Source organism: Nannobrachium achirus, assembly GCF_963921795.1.
Source record: "Nannobrachium achirus genome assembly, chromosome: 20".
In the NCBI taxonomy this organism is placed as follows: Eukaryota; Metazoa; Chordata; class Actinopteri; order Myctophiformes; family Myctophidae; genus Nannobrachium; species Nannobrachium achirus.
The window spans coordinates 49,439,168-49,452,978 of record NC_137827.1 but is presented as its reverse complement, the minus strand read 5'-3'; the positions used below and the strand labels follow the sequence as shown (position 1 = coordinate 49,452,978).

The window sequence follows — 13,811 nt, the reverse complement described above, 5'->3', positions numbered from 1 at the left end:
TAAAGTCATGATGGTTCTGTGCTAAACATGTTATATACCGGATCTAACTGAAGGTCTTCAGTGGTGTAAAGTAACTAATTACATTTACTCAAGTACTGCATCAAGTACAATTTTGAGATTTTTTTTTACTTTACTGGAGTAACTTTATTTACTATAGTTACTTTGCGGATTTCGATTATTAGCACAAAACATACATTAACCACTTCAGCCCTATATATATTTCGGCCATTTGAAAATAGCCGATCTACAAGCTCACTGTTTCGATGGGAAGCATTGTGAGCTTGTAGATCTGCTATTTTCAAAAGATTTTTAAATTATAGTCTACATTTGAAAACTTGTGAAATGTACTTTTACTTGTGTACTTAGTGATATTTATACCAAAACATCATTACTCAAGTACATTTTGAATACAGGACTTACTTGTAACAGTTTATACTTTAAAACTGCTGACTCTCAAAGTCAGAATAAGAATAAGAATTTCCCTTACTTTATTCATTAAAATGTATTTTCTCGGAAATACATTGAGCCCTCATTTTCAATGATGCCGAGATTACAGAAGGCATAATTCAACAGTGTAGGTCTAATAATTAATATTGAAATAAGAAAAGCAGGATAAAACAAGTCATGTATTGTGAAAACAACAACAATTTCCCAAACCTTTACTTCTATTCCACTACATATTGGATTCAAATATTGTACCTTTAAGCCCGTATCATAGTCGGGTCCGCGGTGGAAGGCTTTACACCGCGGTGTAGTCTTTTCGAGTCTTTTTGAGTCATGAAACTACAACGTTACATCATTCCTCACGGTGGAGAGCTTTACACCGTGAGTCCACCCTGTAGACAATAGGGCTTGCGGTGTGTGTCAAAATTCCTAGCGGAAGTGCTGCGGTTAACGGAAGTTACGTCATGCGATGCGGGTCTGTTTACATTCCCCAGCGAAAAAACTAAAATAGATTGTAGCTCTTAACTCACTCTGAATAGGTGTAACATTGCTTGAATCAATGTTTTTGTTTGTATGTTGTTTATTGCGAGCGTAACCGACGGAGCAGGAGACGCAGACCAGCTTTTTTCGTGCAGGGAATACGTTTGCAGGAACACCGCACTGTGGAAAAAAATACAGCTTCCGGGAAAATTCAGCCCCCCCTCCCAGAACGTCTTCTGCCTTCTATTGTCACCAGGCTTTTCTCTTCGCAGATGAGTAAGCCTGGCTACGCGAGGCTACCGTGAGTCCCAACACATCTCTCTGTTTTTACTATCAGACAGGCAGGCTCTACACCCCGTTCACTGATTGGTCGACCTGAACCGGTCTAGACGGGGTAAAGGACTTCACCGTGGGCCGTGACTATGATGGCCTGCACTTATTTTCTGACTTGAGGTGGAAAGCTTTCCACCTCAAATTTGCGGTGGATAGGTCTCCACCGTAGACTCTGATACGGGCTTTAGGGTGCCCTCACACCAAAATACCTATGAGAGTGGAATCCGCGTTCCGCCAATGCATTTCAATGATAAGGGAGCGTTTTTTGCAGAAATCCTCTGCTTGCATGAAACCGCTTCACTCTCATTGAAATGCATTGGCGGAACGTGGATTCCACTCTCATAGGTATTTTGCTGTGAGGGCACCCTTACTCCGCTACATTTATTTGAACAGTTACTAGTGACTTACTTACTTTGTAGATTTTTATCATTATTACAAAACATACAGTAACCATGCACCATGAACCCTATGCATTCGGCCATTTGAAAATAGCCCATCTACCAAAAGATTTTTCTTTTTAAACATTTGAAAACTTGAAATGGGACATTCTGCATAGCCTAATGAGTACTTTTACTTTTGGTACTTTAAGTATTGGCATACATTTTGATGCCAATACTTTTGTATTTTCCTCAAGTACATTTTGAATTCTGCACTTTTACTTGTAAAAGAGTAGCCAATTTCTACATTGCAGAATTGATAGGCCTACTTTTACTTACGAGTAAAACATTTGAGTAGCCTACTTTTTCCACCTCATGAATGGGCATTATTTTATTCTAAAACCTACCAAAAGCACTGCTAAACCTGCGTTCTGCAACAGTGTGTGACAGTTGAGTTCAGATAGGCACTTGTCTTTAAAGTTTAAACGAATCCTCTCATCTGTCTATTCACTCTATTGTAGCACACAACACAGTTGTAGCCCATTTATAATAGTTTGCTAGTTTGCTCTATTTAGCGCGTGTATCAGTCTAGCCATAAATCAGAACTCTTGCAAGAGTTATGATTTATGGCTAGTATCAGTCTGTTCTACATCTAGCATGAGGCAAGACAGATTGATTGATTGACAGAAGAATGTATTAGAGGTTTCAGGTTTGCATAGGAAAAAGTAGGCTACAGTTTCATGACAGACCCATTCAGAGTGAACATTTTAACTAAAATCTTTGCCTCTGGGGGTCCCTGGAACGCGACCAGATAGGCCTATCATTTTGGGTCCTTGACATGATGACAGTTTGAGAACCACTGATATAGCAACATAGGTTTTTCAGAAAACTGTTAGGATTTAGAAGAGTAGATTGTAGAATCTGCCAGTGGTTCTCAAACTTTGTCATGTCAGGGACCCACCAAATTCTGTGAAGTTAGCACCCCATATGATGAAAACATATATAAAAATGATGTCATTCTTTAGTGCTGGATTTGTGCTGAATTGTGCCGTAAATGTTATAATTTGTGCTGGTATAATTTTCTTGTTATTCTATCTAGGCCTACATACACCACCACTTTTCTGCTGCTGTTCTACTATTAAGTACTGCTGCTCCACACCGCCCTTTGTAGGCCACACCACTGCAATGCTGCTATATTCTGCTAATTCTATAAATAAATATTTATATATAGGCCTAGACTATAAATATATATAAAAACACATTGATGATTTCGACGGCACAAATTAGAGCACATCCAGCACTAAAGAATGCATTTTGGGGGGATTTCGAGCCCAAAAATTGGGGTGCAAGGTTCAGCAAATTTATAACTTAAAAGAAAAAAAGAAAAAAAGATAGCAGCACAAATTGTAAAATGTACAGCACAAATCCAGCACGAAAGAATTACAATTTTTTTATGTTTTCATCATATGGGGTAAGGGTTCCAACAGAGGTTCCTAATTTGGGTCTTGCCTCATGCAGAATAGATACACGCTAACGAGCGGGTAGCCTATAATAAACGTAAAAAGGCTGGGTGATGGATAGGCTACTCACCTCGGAGTGTCTCAATAGCAGATGTAGGCCCACTATCTGCTGTAACAGTATCATTACAATTGGAAGTTCCTGTTTTCGGCTTTCGTCTCAAGTTCGGCACTTTGAATGGACTTTTGAAACCTCCTTTAGGTTTCCCGTTCTGTTGCGGCGAAAGCGTCATTTGTCCTGGGATGGAGATGGGTAGCTAGATAAAAAAAAATGACAAAGAAGACGAGTCCTCACGGGTTTCTCTTCTGCAAGTTGCAGCCACAAAACCCGAAACGAACAGTCATCTATTGTCCTAAATGTAAAGTGTAGTATTTAAATGATCATTTATGTAAGCCTTTTCCATAGGGATGGTTGCAACCATGTAGTCCAGAAGTTGGGTAGCGCTAAACTAAGTTGTCTGCTTTTATTCGCGTCTCTGCAGTCACTCTGGTGGGTCCGTGGGTGGTAGGCTATATGCCTTCCAAAGATGAGGCGGTGTTTTCCCCCCATGACAGCTGCAGGAGGAGTGGACAGTGTTCGGGACCCTCCTCCCACCCTGGCTGCAACTACTCCATTTCGGGGAGCTCCCCAGACTTATGGGAAATGCCATAAAACAAGATCCTGTCTGTAGCCTATAATTAGGAGTGTGACCCGATTGTTGTTTGATTGTTTATTCTGTAATTACATTCACACAGACTAAACAGTTTGAAACATTATCACAGACACTGAACTGTCTGGTCTCAAGGTCACAGGAACCAAATTTAAACCTGTATTTCAGTGCATCTGTGCATGCAAATAAGACTTAAACATACATATATTACAGTATAACACTCTTCTAGGAGTATAGTTCACCCCCAAAATGAACTTTTCTAATAATTACTCAAGCCCATGGACACTTCAATAATCAATAATATATATATTTTTTTCCTTTGGAATTTGTCGCTTTCCTAAGACAAAAAAAAATGATTTTAGTAAATTTACCCCCATTGATTCCAGATGGGGACCCACAGAATCAATGGGGTACATTCCTTGTAATCAAATTATTGTATTAAGAATGCAACAAAAAAACAAGAAATGTTATTGAACTCAAGTCTCCATGATGTGAGTAATCAATAGATTTGTTCAACTACTCCTTTAATTGCAGTGACTAACATTGTGAACAGTCAATGTACACTACAAGGATCATGCCTGATTAGGCTGGTTCATACTGAACCTTGACCAATGAACTAATGAACATCTATCTGCATTAATCAACTCCTGGCAGCACCATGAATCCAGAAACTCTTCTGTAGCAGTGCTGAAGCAATTCGTTTGTTTTGTATTGGATGACTCTTCTACCCAACATCACACACTGGCACTGCACTGGTTGTGTGCATGAAACAGTACTACAGATATGAGTCCTAACTTTAATTTGTGTGAATTTTGTATGAATGTTGAAACCACATATTTAGTATTGTGTATCTGCAATTTGTTTTCAGTTTCAACTTCATAATGTTTGCTACTGCATGGATGAAGTGTGGTTGTGTGGGTTGTTTACAGCACTGACAACTTTTTATGTTCTGTGTTGTTTTCCGTTGTGTGTGTGTGTGTTTACACGTGTGTGTGTGTGTATACCTGTATGCATGCATCTATTTGTGTGTGTGTGCAGGGGTGTCACACCTAAATCTGGGCCCTGGGTACAAGGATTCACTGCGGGCCCCCCTTGAATGTTCTTCATAGGGGGAGAGGGTTTAACCCACTTAGACTGGGAACGCATTATTACGCGTTTTGTGCTTTAACTATTGAAAAATAGCAGATATACAAGCTTGTAGATCTTCTATTTTTGAAAGATCGTGAAAATTTGTGCAAGCCTTTGAATATTTCAAATCCTTCTAAGATTTAAACAAATATATATATATGTTTCCTCTGTCAGTGGTTCTCAAACTGTCATGTCAAGGACCCCCAAAATGATATGTATTTGGCCCACGGACCCCCATCCAAAGTTAAATGTTCGCTTAAAAAATACACATATTCAAAGATTTGCACACATTTTCACGACTTTTCAAAAATAGCAGATCTTTTATTTTTTAAAGTACTAGTAAGACACCTGAGGGTGGAATGCGACCTCAGGGTCGCATTTTGAGGTCGCATTTGTCCTTTGGACACAAAACGTTTTACAAGTTACCAACTTGTGCTTCACAATGAAATAAGTTGAACACAACAAAGCTATACTCTCAATAGAAATGCTACTCTAAATTTACTTTAGGAAATGTAATTCAAACTAGTTTATGAAATATGATCAGGATTCAGCTTATATTTTAAAGAGAATGGATTAATATACTATGTAGATACAGTACTTCCTGAACACTTAACCACTTACAGTAAGCCCCTTTTCAAAAATAACATGTCAGTGTTTTGTTGAATATCACAGGTGAAACTGTCTTCCCCACACCATTAATCCTGCATTCATGTAGGCCTACTGTATACATAATATGGGCTAACAAATATTAGTACAAATAGTGTACAATTATACCCAAGTTTGACAGTAGTGTCTGATATTTCAACACTTATTATAAACAAGCCTGTACAAGTCAAACAAACACACAGCCAACTTCAAGAATAAAGACCTCTCGACTGTTGTCAACAAGGCTATGTACAAGTATGCACTGACCCTCAGTTCTTGTTCTGATGAAGACATAATGCCTAAAGGCTTAAACAATCAAAAACATGTTTTTTTTTAATAGAATAAATGTTGTTTTAAACTTTAGCCATCCTCCACTTTCTTGAGTGCTTGGATCTCCTCTTCTTTTTTCATATTATGCATGAACCCATTTACAATATTATGTGCAATTGAAGCACCTACAAACTAGCTTCATTGTGATCAGTAAAACATTTACATTATTATTATTATCATCAAATTACAAAGATTAAATGTGGAGTCTTGAGTTCTTCTTACCTCTGTGCCCACGGGTCTAATCTGGAAGGAAGACAGCTCTTAATTGTAAAACACATTGTTCTCAAATACAGAAGGTTCACATACAGTAAGTAAAGATAAGAACTCCTTTGCACACTCTACAGACCACTTAAATACAGAAGAGATGACGCGACAACAAGCCTTTGATGCAAGGATGTTGGTTAAGATATACATGGTCTTGGTTCATATTTACTTTTGACACAAGGGAATCTTTCTAAGTGAGTAATTTAAATTTTAGATTACATAATAATAATCTTTATTGTCCCCGAGGGGAAATTTGTCTTCACAGTCTGTTCAACACAAAACCATATAACACAAAACATCACAAGACAGATCATCAGGTCCCCACTATTCACAGAAAACCATCCTAGCGACGGGGGCGCTTGCTTAGCAGATTGTTTAGTGCAGCGATGGCTGAGGGGACAAAACTCCTGCTAAACCGTACCTTGTGCCACGTCAAGGTTCTGTATCTACGCCCCGATGGCAAGAGGTCGAAGTAGCGATACAGAGGATGATCAGTGTCATTTGTCATTGAGAGTGCTAAGCGTGTGATGGCTTTATCATTCATCTCTGCAAGTGTTGGTGTGGGAAGTCCGATGATCTTGGACGCAGTACGGGTATACTGTAAAGTTTGTTTCTGTTAGGCATGGACAGTATAGTGAAGAAACATGCTGAGCAATACAACAGAATAGGTTGAATAATAATAATAATAATAATGTATAGTAATAACAGAAGATGGGGGGCAACAGACAGTGATCTTACTGCACTTGTAACAACCAGGATTCGAACCCGGGTAGCTCCCGCGTGAAAGTGTAGCAGAGTGCCTCACTGCCTCAGCCTGATGGCTTCAAAAGTCTAGTATCTCCCTCAGTCCATAAGAATATCCCTTTGGATCAATGGTTGAGATATTGGACTTTCACACAGGAGACCTGAATTCAAATCCCAGGCATTACACACTTGGAAAGTATAATTAGCGTTCTAAGCAACAAAGCTGCTGGAACTTCCACATAAAAATCTCAGCTTTTCTGCTCTATGGTTTCCTGCGTCATGGGATGGATTATATTCTGTTTTACACTAAGAATGATAGATCATAGGTTTTCACTTCCCTAAAAAAATAAATGGAGAAGTTATTAACAATGTTGTGGTAAGATGAACTTGCCAACATGAATGCAAACTCTTGTCAGATACAAAAAAACAAAAAAAAGTACAGTTTTCATCGAGTTGATTTATCACATGCACACACAGTACAGCTGGAAGCAACATTGCAGGCAATACAGCTGGTAGCAATATAGCAGACAGTGACATTCTTGTTATTCTAAGAAAGAAATGTAATAGGAAAAATACAAACAGAATGAAGTCAAGAATAACTAGAAGCAGTGCTCTTCAGAGCACATGTCTCCACCAGGCCAGGCGTCCTGGTGGTGCTATAATAGGCCAATGTAAAAAGCGTGGCATGTGTTCTTCACCAATCTTAGACCTTTCATGGCAGTCGGATGCTGCATGCATAATTTGAGGCATTGTGTTCCGAAAATGTGTTTTGCTAAAGTCTACCTGCTGGTGGCACTATAACAGGCCAATGTGAAAAGGGTAGCATTTGTTCCTTGACCTTGACGTAGTGAGAATATGTGTGGCAAATTTCACGGTAATCGCAAGTTGCGTTGAGGATTTGAGGCATTTTGTAAAAAAAACGAGCAATCCTGCAAACTTTGGAAACCAGTATTATCCAATTAGGATGGAATATGAAATATCAGACGGATCGGACTTGATCACATGACTATAGAGATACTGTGTACGGATTTGCATGATTGTTGGAGAAAATCTGATGGAGTAATAGCAAAGAATGTGTTTAACATAAGTTGTCCTCCTGGTGGTGCTATAAAAGGCAAATCTGGAAAATGCAGGGCAAAGGTTTATCCTTAGCCTCTAGGGAGTGCACATACAAAGTTTTCCAATTATCAGTGGAGTTAAAGGTAAAAACACGAATTGCCCTGTTATAGCGCCACCATGAGGCTGATTTGAGAAATTTTAAGTGGCATTTCTTCCTTGGCCTAGATTGCACGTTCATGATTTGAGTCATTTTGTTTGAAACAGAGCAATCTTGCAAACTTTGGGAGCCAATTATAGCCAATCAGGATGGAATATGGAAAATCGGACAGATCCATGTTGATCTCATGACTGTAGAGATACTGTTTACCGATTTGCATGATTTGTGGACAAAATCTTTAGGAGTAGTGTACAGAAATGTGGTTTGTAAACATCGGCCTCATGGTGGCGCTAGAACCGGCCCATGTGAAAAATGTTCTGAATTGGCATCCAGGTAGTGTGTGGGCTCAGTTTGGCAGAGAGCGGGGCAACGGCACCGGAGATTAGCTGGTAACAAACTGGAGGGACGCACAGACGTACGCACGGACGCATGGACGGACGGACGGAGGGGAAAACATACTCTCCCCATGCCTTTCGGCTGGTGGAGACAAAGGAGGAGGGGGGCAGTGGGACAGAGAGAGGGAGAGTGAGAAGGGGAGCAAGGGAGGTAAAGAGTCTGCTGGGTACCAGTACCTGAACATGCTATTCAACCAGTCACTTCACAACATGTTGTCAGCGCAATAACGCAGATGATACATACAAGCCCATATGCCCATATATGGACTGGATGTGCCCGACATCAACGCAAATCTGCATATACGGCATATACACGGATATGCACCCATATAATGAAGTGTCGACAGTGCCTACAAATACAACATGGCGGCTGAAGCGTCTAATCGACCGTATCACATCATCGTATTCGGCGCCTCTGGGTTTACTGGCCAGTTTGTGGTGGAAGAGGTCGCCCGATGCACCTCCAAACGTTCCAACAACTCCCTCAAATGGGCCGTGGCCGGGAGAAGCTGGGAACGCCTGGAAGGGGTGTTAAATCGAGCCGCAGAGAGGCTCCATATGCCACAGTTGAGAACCGATGTTGAAATACTTGTCGCAGATGTGTCCAATGATGAATCGCTGGCCATGATGTGCCAACAAGGGGTGGTAGTTCTCAACTGCGTGGGACCATACAGATTTTACGGAGAGCCAGTGGTGAAAGCCTGCATTGAGAACGGAGCTCACTGCATCGACATCTGCGGGGAACCTCACTTTTTGGAGCGCATGCAGCTGGTGTATCACAGTAAGGCCATGGAGAAAGGAGTGTATGTGATTGGCAGCTGTGGGTTTGACTCCATCCCGGCAGACATGGGCGTTCTCTACACCCAGCAGCAGTTCAAAGGAACGCTGACAGCGGTGCAGAGCTTCCTGACCGTTACCACTGGACCCGAGGGGGCCGTCATCCACGACGGGACCTGGCAGTCTGCCATCTACGGCTTCTCGGACAGCCGTGCTCTACGCCAGCTGAGGAGGGATTTTCACCACAAACCCATGCCTGTGGTGGGAGCCAGAGTTAAAATGAGGGGCTCCGTGTTCTTCAGCGAGGAGATTCAGCAGTATGCCATCCCTTTCATGGGCTCCGACCCCTCTGTAGTCAAGAGAACCCAGCGACATCTTTATGAGGAAGAAGAACGTTCGCCAGTTCAGTACAGTGCCTATGTTGGGGTCGGTGGTCTGTTCTCACTTGCTAAGCTGTTGTGCGCTGGCCTGCTCTTCAAGCTCATGGTCACATTCAGCCTGGGCAGGAAACTCCTCACTATGTTTCCGTCGTTCTTCTCTTTTGGATTTTTCTCCAAGGCCGGTCCAACCATGAAGCAGATGGAGGACTCAAGTTTCAGTCTCACATTCTTTGGGGAGGGCTACTCGGAGGGACAACAAGACAACTCACAAGGTCACCCCAATGCCAAGATCTGCACTCAGGTCGTAGGTCCAGAGCCCGGCTATGTTGCCACACCAGCAGCTATGGTCCAGGCGGCGGTCACCTTGTTGAATGAAGTGCATTCACTCCCGGGAAGGGGAGGCGTGTACACTCCAGGTGCTGCCTTCTGTAATACTGGCCTCATCGACCGCCTCAATGACCATGGCATTACGTTCTCAGTCAGGAGTTACTCATAACCCTCCAGCGTTAGACATTTCTAGAGGTCCCACCCTCCTGCATCAACCCAACACCCCACCTGTCTCCTTATTTGGCCCAAACTGTGCTCCGTTGACTTCAGTTTATATAAAATCAAAGATAAAGAAATGTAGTACTGACCTGTCCAACAGTTTGCAAGATCAGACACACACAGGTGTGTGTGCAAACACATACAAATACAAGAGTGGAATGGGAATGACTTCACATGAAAATTAAGGTCACAACTACATACCGGTATAAACGCATAAAGAACACATTTGTAGGCAGTAATACACTCACCCAAAACAAAGTCACAGAGGATGTTGAGGTACAGTAGACGCCTCCCATGCTCTTCCAGTACTCTGTCTGTAGAATGTGCCCCAAAAACGTCACAGGGCCGTGGCAGTCCCCAAGTGGACAGCCCCAGGTGGAGCACCTTGGGAAGAATGCACCAAGCGAGGCACCAAGAGCAGATCAAGTACATTGATGAAGAAAATATCCTCTGAATGAAAGTTTGGAATGGTTTAGGACAGAATCTAAACAAGCCTGCTTGATTTGTATGAGGCAGTTTAATTGTTCTTCTGCAACTTCAATATTTTCTGGTCACCTGTTAAAAATCATTGTACAGGTCATTGTCAGATATTCATGGTAATTTGTTAAGAAACTAAAACTAAAATATATACATACATATATATACATACATACAGTATATATGTATCTGGATATGATCTGGCCAAGCAATCATTCTGTGCATAATACTCTCATAAAAGCTCCAAAGGCTAAAACAAACACCCAGTTCCTCACAGAAAACACAGTGCCATCGTCCCACTTCAGACATTGCTTTGTTTGTCGGTCCCCGCGGAGACACTGAGTCATCGAGTCCCTTCTCTTCCTCTGTTGCATCTCGAAAAAGATGCCGACCGATGCCTAGCTCACGGGCACCTCACTGACCGCAACACTTAAGCCCTTTGCACACAGGCGCGTTTATCCGCACAGATAACACGGACAATTTCATCTTTTAAAAAGAAAACAATGATTCTCTACGACCTCATGCACACCGGATCCGAATTAGCCGTGCGACGAGTGGCTGCGGCCGTGCGTTTTTTTTCTTGATCGAACCCAGTTCGATTCGTGCGTCTTGTCGCATGCGGTAAAAAACTCATCACTCCTTTTATGACTCCTTTTGGGATCCGCAGCGCCGATTCCGCACGGCATTGCACACCAAATCCAATGCGTTTTATTCATGCAGCAAACGAAAAAAACGCAACTGTCCTGTGTGCAAAGGGCTTAACAGTGACATCCAAGCATCTTCCCCTCCTGCTCGCAGTCCTGTCCAAACATCTAGTCCAACTAGTTGTCATTGTCAGGCAGGAAGAAGCTGAGACAGGCTATATCTGCCAGGCAGTCCCTGTTGGCGGGGACATGCATGTCGCTGAACAGAGCCCTGCTCCTGTCGGGATTGTTTCCCATGTCCTTCTTCAACTCTGTGAGCTTCCGGAGGATCAGCTGGCGCTCCCGGCCCCTCACCAGACCCCTGAAGTACAGCACGGCAGCCAGGTGCTTCTTACTGGGCAGAGGAAGGAAAGAGCATATTAATATGGTGGCCCCCACCAACCCCAGTAATAATGGTGGTATAAGAGCAACAACACTAGTATATCGTTGTTGTCAGGTGGAAACCTTGTATCTCCAAATTTGTATGTTCTTATGTAAAGCAAAGCCCTGCTTCATCATACAAGGCCATTGCACAAAAGTAGTGAAAACAGCAGATCTACAAGCACACTTGTTTTCACTAGTTTAAATCATTTTTAAAATGATAAATGCAAAACAAACGGTTTTGGACATAAAAGATTTTCACCCGACAACGACGATATCTGAACTGTCGCTGGAGTAGCGGGAACGCCACCGTTGCCCCTGCAATGTTGTGGCCCTCGGCTTGGTACCCTAGACATAATTCGGCCCTTGGGGGAAACTAATTGGGGAACCCTGGCCTACACAGTCAAATCCTCACTGTTGGTTTCACTCCGAGAGTGGACAAATGACCCTTCTGGGTCCATATCGTGACCTCTGTTCCCTCACAAGCAGCGTTGCATTGGTGATTCAATGTTTGGGTGTACGCTCATTTAATGACACGCTTAACACTACTCCACAGGACTTACAGTAACCGGTTCAGACATTCATATGCATAAAGGCTCATTCTTTTGTTAGAACACCCTGATTGTCACACTAAAGCGTTTGTAGATGTTGTCGCGGTGTGAACCTGGAGGTTGTTTTGCATTGATGCATGTCTGTGCGCGTGAGAGGCATGACCCTGCTCAGAAAAGATACGGGATGGCGTGTACACGTGGCGTGACCAGACCAATGAAACACAGCTCACAAGGACAATATGGCTTGTGGTCCTTAAAAGGCAGATGAAGTAAAGCATAGCTTTGGGGAGGAGGGGGATGAGATTTGCTGACATAGTGTAACTGTCCTTGAAAAAGGAAGGAAGGGTGGTGGGGCTGTAGGTAGGTGAGAGCAGATTTATCTATTTTTTTTTGTTGAGCAGTGCTATCTGCTCCTACAGCTGGCTTTGTCTGTTTGTACGTATGTCCCGCCCCATCCCACATTGGCCAAACTTTGCAGAACGCTTAATGATATTAACTCATAAATAGAATCGCTCACTTCACACTGGGTGTGATTTTCTTCAAATCTTTGAGCGGTGCTAACCGCTCCTACATCTGGCTGTGTCTATATAATGTGTGTGTGTGTGTGTGTGTGTGTGTGTGTGTGTGTGTGTGTGTGTGTGTGTATGTCCGTCCTGCCCTGTTCACACTGGGTGATTTTCATATGTATTCTTGTATCTATTATTTAAGATGGCCTAGTTGGCAGTTTGAACTCATGTAAACATAATCTGTCATCACACAAGGCTCTACTATTTATTTATAGCCGGTGTTTCTGAGCTAGCAAATGTAACATGTGCCATAGCCAGCTGTACCTTGCGTCTACTGTAGTCAAATAAACAACATGCTGTATCTAAATCACTGGTTCTCAACCTCGGGTCTGGGGACCACCAGGTGTCCAAATCGACCCTTGAAGATCTGTAACATTGAAGTGTGAACGAATGGAACCAAATGAACCTTGCTTGTTTTTGATTTATTGATTGAAGCATTTATTAGAAGATTGCATAGGGAAAGGTACAGTTTCATGACCGTACAGTTCACTGGTACAAGGTCAACTAAAAGGAGACTTGGGTGAGTCTTGCAGCTTATTTCCAAGGAGATCCTTCTCTTTAACTCATGAACATTGAATGACAGACAGATAGAACACAGTACTATACAGTAGATAAAAATCAAACCTCGGTTCGAAGTGAAGCGGTGGACAGATAAAACCTCTATTCTGAATGTATTTGTGGCTTACTACATATTTTAAACCCTGAAGGCCAAATTATCATGTGAAGCTTGACCAATCCTCAAAGTATCCATTCATCTAACCGGGAGGGACATCGACATTTTGCTTTTTGAAAAAGCCTATTCATTCTGGACTGATATTTTACACGTACGGGACAGGAAAAACCTGTTCATTCTGGCCTGGAGTGACCATATATGGACATAAGGTAACATACTTTGTGTTTTTGAAAAACCCTGTTCATTCTGGACTG

General features: G+C 42.3%; 2 protein-coding genes across 2 annotated transcripts in view; one reads left to right on the top strand and one right to left on the bottom strand.

The window, feature by feature from the left end:
- Nucleotides 1–8,886: 8,886 nt before the first annotated feature.
- LOC308305408 (saccharopine dehydrogenase-like oxidoreductase) lies at nt 8,887–10,176 on the top strand (the record flags this gene model as incomplete). The annotated part of the gene is made up of 1 exon (XM_080750209.1): nt 8,887–10,176. The coding sequence occupies one exon, from the start codon at nt 8,887–8,889 to the stop codon at nt 10,174–10,176; it is 1,290 nt and encodes a 429-aa protein (XP_080606335.1).
- Nucleotides 10,177–10,730: 554 nt separating this feature from the next.
- exoc3l4 (exocyst complex component 3-like 4) overlaps nt 10,731–13,811 on the bottom strand; it is a 34,690-nt gene continuing 31,609 nt past the window's right edge. The window contains exon 14 of the mRNA XM_080751218.1: nt 10,731–11,741. Coding sequence (XP_080607344.1) covers nt 11,525–11,741 — 217 coding nt within the window. The 3' untranslated portion in view covers nt 10,731–11,524. The remainder of the gene's footprint in view (nt 11,742–13,811) is intronic.